General features: G+C 39.9%; 1 protein-coding gene and 2 long non-coding RNA genes across 4 annotated transcripts; 2 read left to right on the forward strand and 1 right to left on the reverse strand.

The window, feature by feature from the left end:
* The first annotated feature begins 2505 nt into the window (after window positions 1–2505).
* LOC139461925 (BTB/POZ domain-containing protein 6-like) lies at window positions 2506–9206 on the forward strand. 2 transcript variants are annotated; one of them, XM_071243412.1, is made up of 4 exons: window positions 2506–2566; window positions 5206–5281; window positions 5427–5715; window positions 7471–9206. In XM_071243412.1, the coding sequence occupies exons 3-4, from the start codon at window positions 5432–5434 to the stop codon at window positions 8501–8503; spliced, it is 1317 nt and encodes a 438-aa protein (XP_071099513.1). In that variant the 5' UTR covers window positions 2506–2566; window positions 5206–5281; window positions 5427–5431; the 3' UTR covers window positions 8504–9206. The 2 variants fall into 2 exon arrangements, with proteins under 2 accessions (XP_071099513.1, XP_071099514.1); XM_071243413.1 differs by lacking the exon at window positions 5206–5281 and having other exon boundaries at window positions 2532–2566.
* Window positions 9207–12180: 2974 nt separating this feature from the next.
* On the reverse strand, window positions 12181–16705 carry LOC139461926 (uncharacterized). The gene is made up of 3 exons (XR_011653006.1): window positions 16619–16705; window positions 16238–16321; window positions 12181–12825 (listed from the first exon to the last, which is right to left on the reverse strand). It is a non-coding gene; the product is annotated as an uncharacterized lncRNA (long non-coding RNA).
* Window positions 16706–16888: 183 nt separating this feature from the next.
* On the forward strand, window positions 16889–18415 carry LOC139461927 (uncharacterized). The gene is made up of 3 exons (XR_011653007.1): window positions 16889–17125; window positions 17563–17653; window positions 18329–18415. It is a non-coding gene; the product is annotated as an uncharacterized lncRNA (long non-coding RNA).
* Window positions 18416–19507: the final 1092 nt, after the last annotated feature.

Below are 19507 nucleotides of genomic sequence, written 5' to 3' on the forward strand. Positions count from 1 at the left end.
CATTCTGTGTCATCTCTGCCAACATGATGCATTCTATGACATCTCTGCCAACATGATGCATTCTGTCTCATCTCTGCCAACATGATGCATTCTGTGTCATCTCTGCCAACATGATGCATTCTGTGTCATCTCTGCCAACATGGTGCATTCTGTGACATCTCTGCCAACATGATGCATTCTATGTCATCTCTGCCAACATGGTACATTCTGTGTCATCTCTGCCAACATGGTGCATTCTGTGTCATCTCTGCCAACATGATGCATTCTGTGTCATCCCTGCCAACATGATGCATTCTGTGTCATCTCTGCCAACATGATGCATTCTGTGACATCTCTGCCAACATGGTGCATTCTGTGACATCTCTGCCAACATGATGCATTCTGTGTCATCTCTGCCAACATGATGCATTCTGTGACATCTCTGCCAACATGATGCATTCTGTGTCATCTCTGCCAACATGATGCATTCTGTGACATCTCTGCCAACATGGTGCATTCTATGTCATCTCTGCCAACATGATGCATTCTGTGACATCTCTGCCAACATGATGCATTCTATGTCATCTCTGCCAACATGGTGCATTCTGTGACATCTCTGCCAACATTGTACATTCTGTGACATCTCTGCCAACATGGTACATTCTGTGACATCTCTGCCAACATGATGCATTCTATGACATCTCTGCCAACATGATGCATTCTGTGACATCTCTGCCAACATGATGCATTCTATGTCATCTCTGCCAACATGGTGCATTCTGTGACATCTCTGCCAACATTGTACATTCTGTGACATCTCTGCCAACATGATGCATTCTGTGTCATCTCTGCCAACATGATGCATTCTATGACATCTCTGCCAACATGATGCATTCTGTGTCATCTCTGCCAACATGATGCATTCTATGACATCTCTGCCAACATGATGCATTCTGTGTCATCTCTGCCAACATGATGCATTCTGTGTCATCTCTGCCAACATGATGCATTCTATGTCATCTCTGCCAACATGGTGCATTCTGTGACATCTCTGCCAACATTGTACATTCTGTGACATCTCTGCCAACATGGTACATTCTGTGTCATCTCTGCCAACATGATGCATTCTATGACATCTCTGCCAACATGATGCATTCTGTGACATCTCTGCCAACATGATGCATTCTATGTCATCTCTGCCAACATGGTGCATTCTGTGACATCTCTGCCAACATTGTACATTCTGTGACATCTCTGCCAACATGGTGCATTCTGTGTCATCTCTGCCAACATGATGCATTCTATGACATCTCTGCCAACATGATGCATTCTGTGTCATCTCTGCCAACATGATGCATTCTGTGACATCCCTGCTAACATGGTGCATTCTATGATGTCTCTGCCAACATGATGCATTCTGTGTCATCTCTGCCAACATAGTGCATCCTATGACATCTCTGCCAACATAAATTACTTCTACTGTTATCTTCCTTTCCGATCTTTTAAGCCACAGATAATATAGATCTACATTGAAAACATATATGTTAATGACTTTTCTACCATTCTATGTCATTGGAAAACAGTGAACACCGGCAGTGAAGTACTTGCACTGTTTTCGGCCTCACCGAACCTATGTAACGACATCACAAAGTTTATTGTGATGAAATAGATGTGACATCGCAGTCGGAGATGTTCAAATACTCTGTAGTCGCTTAGTTTTCTTTTGCGTTTTCAATACTGTAATCAAGAGAGAAAGTTATACTATAGTATTAATACATTTAGACTGCCTAAACTGGGTTATCAAAAAATTATTAAAAGCTAGTTTGAGATTACTTATCGCGTTATTCGAGCCACAGCCGTGCTTTTTGTAATTTACAATGATTTGTCAATATCATTATTTGAAACTGACGAACGCAAATGAGAAATAAATACGATTGTTTATTTTCGCTTTAGAAACAGTTTGGCGAGATAGTATTATAATAAGAACAAGCAATTCTTAATTATTTCCCTTTAATTTCCCATTTTGCCACATCCATCAAGCAAGAGATGCACCAAATCAAGATATCCAAGAGCTAATTGATCCAATAACACATTCGGCGGGGTAGCCTAGTTATTAAAGCGTTCGCCTGTCACGCCGTGGACCCTGGTTCGATTCCCCGCATGAGTACTAGGTATGAAGCCCATTTTTTTCCCCACCGTGATAATGCTGGAATATTACTAACATGGATGATTGTATCTCGTCAAAATTCATTGATTTTTATGTTTACACACACACACACACACACACACACACACACACACACACACACACACACACACACACACACACACACACATCATCATCCTACACAACGCTTGTGTCAAACCATAACAAAGTTATGCATCTAAAAGGGCCAGTTTATTTAACATTTTCCCCTGAAATATCCCCGAACACTATAGTCACGTCGCGACACACAATAAACCTATAAATATGCTATTCACCCGTACACCTAAAACGAAAGTAGATCACGTGACCCACACACGGGACTAGACTTTGACATCGGTGACTCTGTAATCAGTTCGGTTTGTGTCTGTCTTCGAGGTATTGGTGAGTAAACGAACATGTGGGTAGAAAGTAGAGCAGCCTTTGTACCAACACAGTACTTGGTTCACCCTTGTGTCATAGATACTGTTGTTGATATGAGGAACAAGACTCATAAACCGGCCAGGTGTGAAGTCTGATCTGTTATAGGCTCATGTGATGTCCTGTTTTTATTGTCTCAGTTATATTTATACAATTAGTGTGCCGGACACACCTATTTGAGATCACCCTTCAATTCCATTCCGTACCCACGAATGTATGAAACTTATTTGTGTCAAATTGGTTTGATATCAATACAGTAAACAACATGTTTGAAGTGCCTCTGTCTGGAATGTTGAAATTGTTGGAGTTACCTCCCTTACACCACCACCACTCGAACAAGCCTGCGGTATTGGAAGGTGCGTTCGATTATGAAAATTTGCTAACCAAAGTACCCCAAGGATTCAGTCGGTAAGGGCGACCTTGGTCAACCGTATTATGACGTATATGAGTTGACATGAGCTAACATTGGTCAATCAAGGTCAACTTGGGTTATACCTTGATTCACCCCTGGCGGCCTGGGTTTTGAAAGGAACGCACCGTTTAGTCCTGATGGCGTCTTGTCCGTGTTTGGGGCGTCTGTAAAGAGTTTGGTTTGGTTTGGTTTGTTGTTTAACGCCGCACGCAGCAATATTCCAGCTATATGACGGCGGTCGGTAAATAATCGAGTCTGGGCCAGACAATCCAGTGATTGACATCATGAGCATCCATCCGCGCAATTGGGATCGATGACATGCATCAACAAAGACAGCGATCCTGACCATCCGATCCTCTTAGTCGCCTCTTACGACAAGCATAGTCGCTTTTCACGGCAAGCATGGGTTGCTGTAGACCTATTCTATCCCGGATCTTCACGGATCCACCTATAAAGAAAATGTTTTTAATTTTTTTATTCAATCATGAATAAAGTGATTGTAATGAATATAATTAACTAGGTATTGATTATTGTATATGTCAGTGAAATGTAACTTTCGATTGTTGATATAAATACTTCAAAAATAAATAGGGCCTGATTGCGTCTTGTCAGTGCCTGGGGCACAGTTCTCTGGTTCGCAGTCTCCAAATGACGTTATCGTCAAAGAAATGTAGTTAAATTTAAAGATTCCATCATGAATATAGAGATTTTAATGAATATAATTAACTAGGTATTGCTGGTATATATGTCAGTGCAAATGTAACTTTCGATTGACATTCAATAGACAAAGATACGATGACAGCTTTGCCACGAAATGAAACACTTGTTAAGTTCTCAGAAGCTGTGTGTTTTAGCAAAGGGTTTTGGGTTTCTCCGTCTCCTGGCAGCCATTATTACTTCTAAGGTTGTATTTTATACGTTCTGAGTCGGATATCCTTTATTGACACTGGTTAACTCCGTTTGAATAAAATTTTCAAAATCGAACATACCTAGTACATTCTAATTGTGTATTATAAATGGATAACAATATGATAAAGTTAATGAAATTATGAAAAAGGTCAGCTTAAACAGTTTCTCATTTTCCAACGATTTGTTTCACATCAAGTGTTTGTGCAGAAGTGTGAAAAGATTAGAATAAGAACAATATTTAATCATCTTGTCACACGACGTAAATACAAATAATACTACATATCACACCTACACGTATTAATGTACATTGCCTGGCCAACATGGTCTATGAGGCACTTAAGTACAAATATTGTCATTTTACAATTATACAAGTGCTAAAGATCCGGGTTTGATCCCCGACATAGGTACAATGTGTGAAGCCCATTTCTGGTGTCCCCCGTCGTGATATTGCTGGAATATTGCTAAAAGCGGCGTAAAACAATACACACTCACTCACTCACTCACCCACTTATTGAATATCTTACCTCGTGTAGCTTATTTTGTAACATAACTTCAGCGACAACTGGCGAACTCCTCGATGTCTTCAGTGAGCCCATTCGTGACCAACTCATGTTATTCTGGGACAAGCCGAATAGCGACTCGTGCCCATCTCATGGCCCTTTTGTACGACTGGGTTGCGTCTTAGCGCAAACGGGCATACCTAAAACAATTGTCAACGCGTTGCGTAATGGTTCACATATATTTCCCCATAGATTATATATATTTCAAATGCAATTTAAAGCACACCGGGACGTGCGGAATTATACAGTATGATTGAATACATTTAACTGTCTTGGGTATATTTTAGAGGCAAGACATGTATAAAATCAAAAATTACTTCTGAGGGATTCTTTGACGAAGAACTTGAAATCATATGCATACGCGCATTCGGACTGGTTTGTCGTATTTTAGCACATAACATTCATCGATAGGGGGACGAGTCTTCTTGCAGGTTACACGGTTGGCCCAGTCGTCTAAGGCGCCGCGATTCGCTGTGCAGAGTTGCGTCCCTTGGGCACGCCAGAAACCTATGATTGTGGGTTCGAATCCCGGTTAGCTACGATTATGTTTCTAGGTTTGTCAGCACCATACCCGTGCTCGTGGGTTTCATCGAAGTGGTAAACGTCTGAGACCTGCATCACACCGGGCTTTCCTCCCACATTAAGCTGACTCGCCGCGATATAACTGGAATAATGATAAAAGCGGCGTTAAACCCAACTCACTCACTTACTCACTCTTGCAGGTTACGGAAAGGGGCGAGTGGTGACGAATGCAGTGAACTTTGAAGCGTCTATCTTGATTACGTCATAAAGCGCATGGTAACGTATTGTTAAAGAACTCGAAAAGATTTGAGGCTCAAAAACATGTTCCGTGGGGATACATGCATGAGCTTTCGTTGGGAAATTGAAGCTGAATCTGAAACCTATTTGTTCAATGTCTTTGATATGTCATGACAACTTTCAGATAAAATGGCGGCTGTGAACGTACAACAAGCTGAAAGTACGTCAGGGTTTGTTGACAACTGGCAAGCGGGGAAGACCCTCGCTCAATGTAATCTACGCATGTTCGATGCGGAAGAGTTTTGTGACGTCACATTTCGTGTGGGAAGTACAGGTCACGTGATTAAGGCCCATCGCTACGTGCTCATCAGCAGAAGTTGTGTGTTCCACGCCATGTTTACCGGCCCCCTGGCGGAGACGTCGGAAGTCAGTGTTCCGGAAATAGAGCCTAAGGATTTCAGACAGTTTCTCTTGTAAGTATTAATCATTACAGTATTACAGAACAGAGCATTATTTAGAAAACTATAAAAGTAACACTGTATCACCATCATACTCAAGAGGGAATATTGCGTGCAGGTTGTCATCATCTGACGTAGGCATTGGTCCGTGAATTCGGCCTTTTACGAGCGCGGCTCTTTTACAGAAGGCTGAATATGCCATTCTTTTCACACGTGGCGAGAACTTAAAGTCTAGCGCTGTAGGGCCACATGTTGGGTGAATGTCATGCTCATGTGGGGATATTGAAAATAAACTGACGTCCGAAAGAAACTTGACCAGAGTTTGAAATCACTCTTGCTCCGAAACAGCAAAACATACATGCATGAAGTAAAGTGTATTGAGAAGATCAATATATCAACATAATCAACACTTAAAATGACAATCATACCGCGACCGAGAATGATGCCCCCCAAAGTTGGGTGTGGTACAAAACTCGAGCTTTTAGAATCATGGACAATAGTCAGAGTACATAAACAATTGCTCACGTTCAATAACAAGTCATAAGTAGCGTGTGTGACCACCAAATGCCTCAATACACGCAAAAACTCTTCGACGCACAGAAAAAGTCAGTCGTCTGATGAGGTCACGTGGGATTTGACGCCATTCGTCTTGGAGGGCCGAGATCAGTTCCCTTCGGCGGTAAACACGTTGTCTTCCATCAGCCCTAAACATACAGAATCGACTTTCGTCAGTGAAGACAACCCTCTGCCAGTCACGTCGTTGCCAACGTCGTACAGTCCGGGCCCATCTCAATCGCAGACAACGATGTTGCGCTGTAAATAGCTGTCCTCTGTATGGTCTAAAAGCCCTGATTCCATGAGCCCTGAGTCTCCTGGCCACTGTCTGTCGACTAACCCTGTGACCTAAGGCATTTGTCGCCGATGACGTCACTTTCAGGAAGCGATTTCGGAGGTGCAAGGTACGCAAGTACCGGCCATCATAGGACGTGGACACCCGATGTCTGCCTGTTCTTGGTCCGTCAGCGGTCCGCCCTGTCTGTCTGTAACGTTGCATCAAGGTGGTAACGGCAACACGAGAGCAACCGAAGGTTCGTGCAATATCGGCGTGGGTGACTCCCATCTGTACCATACCCAAGGCTCGTTCGCGTTGTTCGGCTGTGAGTCGTGGCATTTCTTTTGTGTTTATTTATCACTGTGGATGTCTGACTTGCCGTTGCAATCGTTTTATACCCTTACCCGCACGTGCATTTGCAGTTGTCCGTGGTGCACGACAATGTCGTGTTTTTCACTTTTTCGCGTCTTTTCTCGAAAACATGTAACAGACGATTACCATTTTCTGCTTACACTATTGTTGTATTTAGGTTGTGTGTTTTAGACTTTATCAAAAGAAATTTATACTTTGTCGGAAATTTATATTTTCAGTTTGTAAAGTTTCTTTTGGACGTCAGTTTATATGAAACCTCAACACAAGAGAAAGACCAGTCTCGAAAACAGATTCCATACTCATGGGTTTAACCAAAGTGATAACTGTCTAATACCTTGATCACTTAATTAGGCATGTCTGACCTCGTTTTAAAATGAGAAATGTCATGATTATTGAAAACCTCTTCAAAGCAGCATTAAATTCACATACAACTCCAACAGGGAGAACATATGTCAACAATAAATCAACTGATCTTAAATACATTTTACGTTGAATGGTAGAATTATCATTTTTGAAATACTGCATCATTTGGCAGCAAAATTATTCGCAGTCCTCTCCTTCTTCAGATACCTTTACACAGACAACACAACTGTTGATGCTGACAACGTAATAGCTCTACTGTACGCCTCCAGAAAATATGCCATCACCGCCTTAGAATCACAATGTCTGGAGGTCCTGGAGAAACACCTCAACGTTGACAACGCCTGTGTGATTCTAGATGCTGCTCATCGTTTTGATCAAATCCAGTTGTTTCAGAAGGCCTTGACCTTGATTAAAGATACAGGTGAGCGGTCACTACAGTCATCTGGTTTCCTGACACTGAGACAAGTGTTGTTGCATCAGATTGTGGAGTCAGATGATTTGTTAGCCGAGGAGCACGTCATCTTTAGCGCCGTTAACCGCTGGGCAGAGGCAGAGTGCAGACGTCAGGGAAGGGAGGTAACTCCTGAGACAAAGCGAACGGTTCTTGGAGAGACTTTTTTTACAGTTAGATTTCCTCTTTTGAAGCAAATGTTTATTGTTAAGGACGTTAAAGCTAGCGGTCATTTGACTGAACTAGAGCGCCTCAGCATCTTGGAATATCGTGTATGCCCTGACAATGATGTGAAACCCTTCAACACTAAGCAAAGAAAACAAGGAACCGCACATTCCATAACTAGGTTTTCAACACAGCGTGTAGGCTGGGGTGTTTCGGGTTCTGCTCAAGATGCCATTTCCTTCCAAAGTGACCGAAACCTGATGCTCTGTGGATACAGCTTGTATGGGCCTGCCCATGAGACTAAACCCGCTACCTACTTTGTCACCACCTACTTTGGGAGCGATGTTCCCCAGTGCAAGATTCAAGATAGAACTGAGTACAAAGTCAACAGTAAAGTGTTTGATGTGGTGTTTGAGAAGCCTGTTGCTATGACGGCGGAAGTATGGTATACTCTGGCAGTGCTGATACAAGGCAGTAGGGCGTGGCGAGGAGAAAATGGAAAGAGAGAGATTTTATGTGCTGACGGTGTTAGTTTTACCTTCAGGGACTCACAACACAGCGAGAATGGCACTAACGTCGACAAAGGGCAGATTCCATCTCTCCTCTACCATGTTGCATGAACATTACCATCCAGGGGACAATTCCTTAAATATATTTTCTTTTACAAGTGTCATCAAAATAATCGTAATTGTGTTACGCATTTTCGTTACCTCACTTACAACCTATTTCAAATTGCCTCTCTCTAGAATATTGTACATGCAGAGGCTTACACCTCCCTTACACCACGTCCAAAACCTGAATCAGACTGCAGTAATTGCGTTGGGATCTGATGACGTTTTGTCATTAAATAGTAATTCTGGATACTGAGCAAATAACAATATAATGGCGGTAATGAAATCATGTCACTTGAGAAGCTGCACACTTTCCAACTTCAAAAATAACAATGTTTCACATCAGTTGTTTCTGCAGCAAAGGGAAAAGATTAGAAATCATCAAGTTATTTGCTTTTCAACATGTGATCGTATAGGCCAAGCTGGCGTCACTGTTTACTTATAGTCGGGAGATATGACGGAACATATTTGTGCAAGGTACGTTGAGAAGAAACATTAAGAATTAAGTGGAACCGTATACGTCCATTATATCCTATTTATATCCTATTTATATCAGTAATTAAAGTCATAGCACTTTGTACAAGTGTCATGGTTAGATGGTGTGCGTTCCATCAAATTTGCTTAAATGAATATAGGTCGAAGTAACACTTTAAATAATAAATTAATATACATGTAATTAGCAGTAGTCTTCACAAAACATTCCCTCTCACACCCTGTGCAATCATAACAGTTGTTATTTTATCTGAATAAAAGTGACATACTGCAAAAGCAGAGTCTACTTACGATTCCGACTCTTTCATGAGCATGCGTCCATGAATCACTATCAAACAGTGTTGATACCAGGTGTTCGCGAAAAGGTGAGCGTATGTCGGTGCCACCCACGTGCAAAGGCAAGTCAATTGTTCACCTAAAGAACATGGGACAATATGGTACATGTCAAAATAGGGAATTGCGTCGGACATCATTCTTGAAACTAATGCGTCAAATTTGGAAATGTCTTCCACATGTCTACTTTATAACATTTTGAAAGCCTTGAATGTTTTCATTCTGATCAAACAACATTTCTGGACACAAAGGGCTGAGGCTGCAGGATATTGCTTGACATAAAGGGAAAGTTGACTATTGGAAAGTAGAAGTCAACTCTCTTCTCATACAGTCTTGTGGAGAGTGTTGTGTCACCCTGAGTCTTTAAGCATATATCTAAATATGAAACACTGGTCTCCTTTATTTCTAGTTCAGGTGGGTAAATCATTGGAAGGGAATTGGTTATTGAACGATATCAGGTCATCGACATATCTGAAGCTCAAGTTAAACTTCTTGGCTAAATTACCTTTTGCCATTTCGAGCCGAAAGTCCGATTCATATTCATAAAGATGCCGATCAGCAAGAGTGAGTGAGTGAGTGAGTTTGGTTTTACGCCGCTTTTAGCAATATTCCAGCAACATCACGGCGGGGGACACCAGAAAAGGGCTTCACACATTGTACCCGTGTCAGGATTCGAAACCGGGTCTTCGGCGTGAAAAGCAAACGCTTTAACCACTAGGCTACCCGACCCCCCCCCGATCAGCAAGAAGGGAAACACAATTTGTTGTCATGGGTATGACTACTTTTTGCCGAAATGTCTTACCCCACAAATTTTTTATCAATGAGGAAGTCCAGTATTTCACATATTGTTTTTTTTCAGTTAACTCCAGCTGGCATTCGCTTTCATCTTTGACAAATTGACCTGAACCTCTGAAGATAGATATATAACTGTATCTGTGGTCACGAAAGATTTGTAACAGAAGAGTGCTGGTGGGTTTCACCGAAGTGGTAAACGTCTGAGACCTGCATCACTTTGGGCTTTCCTCCCACATTAAGCTGACACGCCGTGACATAACTGGAATAATGTTAAAAGCGGCGTTTAACCCAACTCACCCACTCACTCACTGTAACAGAAGACCAATGGATCAAGGAATGAAGTTTGTTCTTAAGTCATAAGGGATAGTGGAGTACAGAACGAAAACTAGTATTAAGGAGTCATCACGTCACTATAATTTAATTCAAGCAAAGAAGTAGAGTGGATGTCATACGATCTGGTTTTGGATCGGAAAGTCAAATTTAGAAAAAAAACCAGTAGAACCGTGACTAACGTCACGCGACCGCGACATCGAATGGTTAGAATCACTGAAACAAGATTTTGTTGTTGTTGTTTAACGCCGCATTCAGCAATACTCCAGCTGTCTGAAAGATAATGTCCTCATCTAGCCTTATACACGTAATGAATAGTAGTGTCATCATCTGGCCTTATACACACTTGTTTGTTTGTTTATTTGTTTGTTGTTTAACGCCGCTCTCGGCAATATCTCAGATATATGACGCCGGTCTGTAAATAATCGAGTCTGGACCAGGCAATCCAGTGATTGACACCATGAGCATCGATCCACACAATTAGGATACGATGACATGCATCAACCAAGTCAGTGAGCCTGACCACCCGACCCCGTAAGTCGCCTCTTACGACAAGCATGGGTTGCTGAAGACCTATCCTAGCCCCGATCTTCTCGGATCCCTATACACGTAATGAATAGCAGGGTCCTCATCTCGCCTTATGGCGGATCATGGCAACAGCTGATGGCTATAACCAGTGCTCACAATCATATACAAATTTCAACATAAGGCATTCGGTACATCATCTTTCCCTACGAAGACTGTCAAATGCACATATTCAGATAACACTCATTCAATCAGTGCGGGGTGGATTTTAATGAGATTTGTGGATCATGGCAACAGGCACAGCAAAAAAAATGCAGTTTCCGGTATCCGGATACCTGCCGGATACCACCGGACACTTACCCAAAACGCGTCCGGGTATCCGGTGGCAGAAACCTTGCCGGATACCAGATCCGTGGTATCCGGCATGGACACCTCACCTGAAAGTATGCCACCTGGAATCCGGGTATCCGGCACCGGATACCTCACCGGATACCTCAATCTGGGTGTCCAGGGATCCGGCACCGGATACCTCATTCTGAGTTTCCAAAAACATGTCACAATTTGGGGGGTGCATTTTGTTCAATTAAGTGTGAAACACCTAAAAATATATTGGAAACTAACCATGAAAATTGAACATTGCTGAAGGTATCCGGCAGGTATCCGGCAGGTATCCGGATGCAATTTTTCGAGATGTCTTTCTCCTAGTAAATAATGTTAGCCTGGGCATAGCAGATAGCTGTAGTAATATTCTGTGTTATTTTGGTTGTAAATATCCCCTTAAAGTTGAGATCTATGGGCAGGTACTTTTGGTGAAAACATTTTTCAAATTCATATATATTTCATTTTAGATGTTCAGCGTATTAAATGAAAAGCATTCAGTCCTGGTATGATGGTATCCTTACATTTCATCTTCATATTCCCAGTTTGTTCTAGCTTCTCGTGGTTGAAGCGCTCGATTCACCACATCGGTACATTGCTTGGTGTCACCCATCATGATATTGTTGGAATTTTGCTCATAAAGTGACATGACACCATATTCACTCTGACAAAACAAATGAAAGTCATTGGCTATGTGCTCACTTGGGCCTTTGTTCCTGGTGAGATTAAAAGATTATTTTGGAACTGTATCAGTACTTGTTACATCTTGACAGACGAGTTTCATTGAAGTTTGAAACAGAATATCATTAACCCAAATGGGTGCATCCACAGAAAACACCTAATAAAGTACCGGTACATAAAAACATCAATGTAATTTTTCTACTGACATGGAACTAAAAACTTCATTCAGTGAGCTGTATTAATTGTTGGAAAACATTCAGGGCATTAGTATATTTGATATATGTTAGCACCTATGTTATGAATGATCAATATCATATTTCTTTAAAGAAGCAAAACAAAAAAATTTGTTAAGATAACAAATCATATTTATTGATTTTATGACATTTCATTGGTTCAGTAACCAAAGGTGTTTGCAAGAACATTCAAAAACAGAAACAGATGCTTCAATGCCATTTTCTAAATAAACAAATCGGTCAAATCTCAGAAGAATTTCAAGGGAGAAGAATATCTAAAGTCAATTATGTTTGTGCAGTAAACCACAAAAGTCATTCAGATTTGTATAGTCAGCGTCAGTGTACACCACATAAACATAGTCTCACTGCTGTGGTATTAATTCCTTTAGACTTGATTAATGTCGTAATAAAACAACCTACAGAATCACACTGATGTGGCATTAGTCATTCAGAATCATCACTTTCTGAGGTGAACCTGCTAGTTGTTCTGGGGAGGATTATTCATCACCCTGAGAGTCCTTTGTATGACTTGTCTGATCTGGTGTCATTGTGAAATCCAGGTGCCTGAAACAATTTATAACATCTTTAAGATCTTGTTATTAAAAATATAAGAAACACACATATATTGACAAAGGGTAAAAAGTTGGTTTCTCAATGAGTAAGGTAATGACAGTTTATCAAGCAACTGTTAACCAAACCATGTTAATCAATGTAAAAAAGCCATAGCAAACAGTAAATTTTACAGAAAATACAAAATTGTAATTGATCTTCTGAAAACAATTCCTGTAGTGCCATAAGGCAGGCTCACCTGATTTTTTCTCAAATGTTTGCATTACATCAAAACATAAGGAAGGTTAAACAAGGCAATGCAAATTGCATAAAATAGGTTCTTATACATAAAACAGAACTACCGTATTTGATGTAATAAGCGCCTCGCTCTAATAAGCGCCCACGGGAATATTTGCTAATATATTGTCTCGTTAACAATCCCAAATAGCACCCTTTCCAATTGATCAATGTATACAAGACTTATTTATTTGCATATAATACACATTCGTGTGTGATATGCACCCTTAATTATGGGGAATTTCATTCTGGAAAAATATATTTGTCGTACATTAACATTTCAGGCTGCCAGCATAAAGCTGTCGAATACGGTATTCATAATTATCAAAACTTTCAATCACACAAGTAATGTAAGTGATCTCAAAATATTATATAATGAGTGTGCAAGTTAGTATAGTTCCACACAGCTTTTAGCAATATTCCAGCAATATATCTGCGGGGACACCAGAAATGGGCTTTTCACACAGTACCCATGTGGGGAACAGAACCCAGTGCTTCGGAGAACACATTACCCACTAGGCTACCAAATACAAATATCATCTCAAATACAAAAGTAAGTAACATTAGGATTTCATACAACAGATATTTTCTCCAAATATCAAGTCACTATACAACTGATTGAATTACTGATTAGAGAAGCAAGTACATATAAATGTAGCAGCTGAATCAGGCTTAATTTGAATCGTTCCTTGCTTCAGTTGCAATGGGAGCCACATTGAAAATAATTATCTCACTTATTATTGATGATTAATGTCTACCATTAATTGGTAGGCCAAAATAGACACTGATACAAAAAATCAACTGAAAAGAACCACCTGAACAATCGACTAAAAACTATGTATATTACATTTGGGGGATCTTATTTCGGCTGCTGGCAATAGCATGGGCGGATACAGAGGGGGGGTTGCTGTGGTGCGCACCCCCCTTTTTATTTCGAAAATAAATCTTTATTTCTGTATAAATTTCCATCAAAGACAATAAATAGCTGTAAAAAAGCTGTATCCGCCCATGATTAGTCATGAGTAAAATCATTATCATATTTTTATCATTTATCCTATCTTTAATTAAGATTAACAATAACGGGAAAAGCTGCCAAATATATTGGTCAAGTGTAATCATAATTTAAGTAGTTCTATTTGGTTTTGGAACTTTTCAAGGGTCATTGTAAATATATGTGTATTCCTATTTGAATACTCGTTTGATTGTTATAAAGTTACACAGTATTGCATCTATCGTCTGTTTCTAAATACAGTGGAACCCATCTTTGACTTGTGTGACATAATTGAATCATACCCCAAGTGCATTGTTATGCATCTGCACAGAGTGGTCAAAGTCCTTGTCACACACATAGTTTGCTACAAGGCAGAATCCAATAAGTACAGTTGAGACATCAGGTTGTATCCAGACAAACTGTCTGATAATCTCAAGTATGGTCTTGGTAGGATCAAGGGATGTAGCTAATCCTAAATAAACATTAAACAAATGACATAATCTCTTCTACAGAACACTTGATCAAAGCCTGCCCCACCTTTGATGTTTATCATCTTGTTACGCTCACAACAGCTCATTATCAAGATGAACTCAATGTCAACTCATGGTGGATTAGGGATTACACAGGGCAATTAGTGTCAGGTGGGTATTATCACTTGCAATTATCTGTTAATTACTTAATTGAGTAGTGACGGCTTAGTTAGTTTCCAACCACACTGACAAGTCAGTTTACAGTTTACTAGTAACACGTTTCTGTGGACCAAGGAAATGTATCTTGCCAGATACTTAAAAAGTTCTACTCATAAGTAATAAAATAATGACAGTTTTGATATGCAATTCTCCCTACAAAGACATTTAACATTTGATATACATAAACTGTCTGTTGAAACTGTGATGATGCTAATATACAAGTCGCACAAAACAACTAATTCATATACTGGTACCTAGCCAAACATACATAATTTTTATACGCGTATGCACATGCTTGTACATATATACCTCTACTGGCACAGCACACATACAAACAATCATTAGATGGATGTAATCGTTGAAAAAATATTTTACATACACAAACAAGTGAACAGATTCTGTAATAGCATGGTTAATATTGGGAGATGTTTAAGCATTTCCATTTTCACAGAATCGAAGGCATATCCTTTCAGGACTCAGATCAGCTTGTAGTGATTTAAATTCACATAAAAATGATTCATGTGAAATGACCTATCCCGCACGTGTGGCACCTGTTATAAAAATACCATTCATTACTTATTTGTGTGTCCAAATTATGCTATTATTAGAAATAATAGGTATTATTATACAGCATGGATATAAGAAAGCTTTATATGGAATTGTTGAAAATTATGTACAGGAAAACATTGAAATAAATCAATCAATACGTGCATTTATCTCAGAATCTGGTAGATTTAATCAATATGGACTTCTCCTTCATTATCTAATTATAATCAGATGATTACATTATTGCTCAACTGATAGTTTGCAATAGTATAGAATTAGTATTTTATTAATAATTATTTTGTATTTGAGCATCATTTAGATAAGCCAATGAAAAAAATATATGTTTAAAACACATGTAGTAGAACATATTGCAATAGTTAAGACCCGAAAAGAAGTTATGTGTAGGATCCTCAAAATGGTATCCACAAGAGCAGGTTGTAGAATCATGTTGGTGTTTGTTGTTTAACTCTGCACTCAGCCATATTCCAGCTAAATGACGGCGGTCTGTAAATAATCAAGTCTGGACCAGACTATCCAGTGATTGACATCATGAGCATCGATCCACACAATTGGGATACAATGACATGGATCAACCAAGTCAGCGAGCCTGATCAGCCGATCCATTAAGTTATCTCTTACAACTAGCATAGGTTGATCATGTTGATGGGGACTAACTTCAACCTGGAATCCCCATGTGAGTATGTATGCGGCTGTTAGCTTTGTTTGATGTTTAACGCCACACTCAGCAATATCGCAGCTATGTGGCAGGAATCAAACCTGCATGGGTCTTCAGCACGAAGAGTGAACGCTTCAACCACTAGGCTACCCCACCACCCAAAATTCCCCCATGATAAAGTTGTCATCATGGTTATTGTTCAGCTAGTTCAAGTGAAAATGTTCATACCCTTAAAATGTCTTATCTTCCACTTCACGATGATCACTGATGCAAAACTTCCCTGTCATTAAAGCTGTTCTTGATTCTTCACATCTGGAAAAATATGTTGAGGCTATTAATCATCTCACAGAGTAAAGGGAGTATATGAAATAAGACACTGAGTCACATTAGCATACAAATTATCCAGTTAAAGTAAACATATTTCTTCATTATATACATAAGCATATACTAACATATGATAGACAGGCTACTTGTTATATAAAAATATAATTATATCCTGATACATTTACTTACATGTTGGTTATGAAAGTTAATGTGTCACATGTGACAGGCTTACATGTGGTAAATTACTTTAATACGTGATCATTGTAATATTCACATATTCCTTACCTTAATGTGTCACTTCAGCTGCCAGCATTACCTCAGCTGCAATCTCAACATTTGGCCAGTTTTGACGAAATGACCGATTGTGTTCAGTGTATAAGCTGGGCCTCGTCTCTAATATAACTTGGCGCAAGTTGACGACGCGCATAGAGAGCCGGGAACCAGCTTATGTCGTGTTAAACTAGTTCCCGGCTCCCTATGCGCGTCGTCAACTTGCGCCAAACAATATTGTGATATTAGAGACGGGGGCCCAGCTTTGTGTTAACCCGGAACAAGCCAATTTACCCATATTCCCCTGCGGTCCAGGGCGCCATTTTAGAACATGGATGTAAACAAACCTCGTGTATAGATATACACCGTGATGCTTGATTACGATAAGCTTACCTCGTGTATCGATAGATTGTTCTCATTCACCTCCACCACGGAAATGCCGGCCGAAGTTCCTCTGAGCCATCCACAACGCAGAAGTCAACAGTATTTGGAAAGGCGATTGGCAGCAAATGCGGATGCCAGGTACGTAGCAGGGCTTCGTGACCTTATGATTTCCGTGCAGAGATCTTATGGAATGGATTGATTTAGATATTTTCCTGCTCTACATACTTTACTGTAAACGCCAAAGGTCCTTTTTTTAGTATTATGGTCAACTGTTTGTTATGACGACAAGGATTTGCATAAGGGGCGTAATGGATTTGTGGTCAAAACAAGATGATCCAAATTAGATCGGCTTTTTATAGATAATGAAGAAATGTACAAAGATCTAGGAACGATTATTAACTCTAAACTTTTGTGGGAGGCTAATACAGACTATAATTTACAATAATGGCCACCAAAGACTTTACTTTTTTTACGCTTAACATATTTTTATAATTACACTGTTATGTCCTTGTTTTGTATAAGCTTCATAATTAAATAATATATTTCTGTAATGTGAATGCTACTTATTTTTGCAGAATGTCTGGATAAATGAATGAGTCAGTCATCTGCACAGCATCAATGGAAAAAGGGAAGCAATGAGGAACAAGAGAAGAGTAGCAGTGAGTGGTAAATATTTGAAATTATTCTGTTTGGTTCATCATGTTCATGTAGCTATTCTGCAAATATTTCTTCAGTTTGCTTGTTCTTTATCACCTGTTGGCATGGATGGCCTAATTATCAAAGGCACCACAACTTGCTGTGCATAGTTGCATCTCTTGGGCTTGACAGAAACCAATGGTCGTGGGTTTGAATCGAGGGTAGCATCATACACTTGCTTGTGGGTTTCATCAAAGTGGTAAACATGTAAGACCTGCATCACTTCAGGCTTTCTTCCCATTTCACTCATTTAACACTACATCCAACAATAGTTCAGCTAAATGACAAGGATTATAAATAATCAAATCTCAAATCTCAACTAGGCAAACCAGTTATGAGCTCGATCAAGACGCACCGATGATGACTGTTATGGACAACATCCCACGTTATTGGGTACGATTACGAGCGATCAATGAGCCCACTTGCTACCTCATCTATTACTTTGGCTTGTATGGCAAGCATTTTTAAGAGATGTCAGTTAATGATTGTTTCAACTCATCAGCATGGAACAATATATATCTCAAATGTTTGGTATATAACAAAACTCAAAGACGATAAATTAAGTGAATTTGCTGCCTTTTATCTGTAAGTACATGTTGCAACGATTCTTTTTTATTGCTACAATCTTTATACATAATTTTGCAGAAACTGAAGTCCAGCTTGAGATACCCGGATGACTGGTTGACAGTCTGGAAGGACCCTTCCAGATATCAGAAGTGATAGGCAGACAGTGATGAGGAGATCCTGTTATTTCAATGGGGGCCTACCAAGAAGTTATATCCCAATTGACACTGGGACACACTCACACAGGCTGGTCTGGCTAATGTGAGAAGACCAGCCAATGCCAAGTCGGAGTGGGACCCTTCAAGGACGTTGAAGAAATTATTGTCTTTGGCCATGTGGTAATCACTTGAAAGGAATGATGTTTGCGACTACTTGTCTATAAATGTGGACCCAAACACCAAATAGAATGTTCACAATTCTACTAACACAATGCAACAGGGATAGAGCCGATCTGGCCTCCCCTCATCCTGGTTCCTGTTTTTCCATGGCAATATAGAAGGGAAAGGATATTTGAGGGCAAGTAACTCTGAACTGGTGAGCATGGTCTGCTTATGCTTTCAAGCGAACAGTTATCCCACTCTGTTATGAGTATTGAAGAATAGGAGGAAATTGCATACTGCATCAGGAACCATCATGTGAACAATGTTCAGTGTGTGATATAGGCATATAAATAAAAGAAATTGATAATTTGTTTGTTGTTTATGTTTCTTTAGCCAGGTGTGTAAATGGGGATTTTCCAATATTTTGCCTCACTTTGATAGCCATAGTTATCGGATGAAACCATGCATTGCTTGGACATCTTTGGAATAACACATTGATCTGCTATGTCAAAGGTCAATGTCATAGCCAGACAAAAAAATTGTTAATGGCCAAACTCTTCCTTAGGGCAGGGATAGAAGTTGGCAACAGGTCATACACTTACTTTTTATCCCCCCGGCATATAATACGGGGTGATATAGCGATCAGCCAGTCTGTCTGTCCGTCCGTCCATCCGTAATCATTTCCTTTTCCAGGGGAAGGATTCCCAAACCATTCAGTGTATTTGATCGAAACTTGGCAAATCTATCAGGCACATACTGAAGTGGTGCCTTTCGATATTTTGGGATTTTTCTAATTTTTATTTTTTTAAATTTTTATGGAATGAAGTTGGACATAGATTCAATTGGGGATGAGGTTCGTTTCTGGGGCAGAATTAAAAAAACATTCAGTGTATTTGATCGAAACTTGGCAAAGCTATCAGGCACATACTGAAGTGATGCC

This window comes from Haliotis cracherodii, unplaced genomic scaffold (assembly GCF_022045235.1).
Source record: "Haliotis cracherodii isolate W230 unplaced genomic scaffold, xgHalCrac1.p SCAF_15, whole genome shotgun sequence".
In the NCBI taxonomy this organism is placed as follows: domain Eukaryota; kingdom Metazoa; phylum Mollusca; class Gastropoda; order Lepetellida; family Haliotidae; genus Haliotis; species Haliotis cracherodii.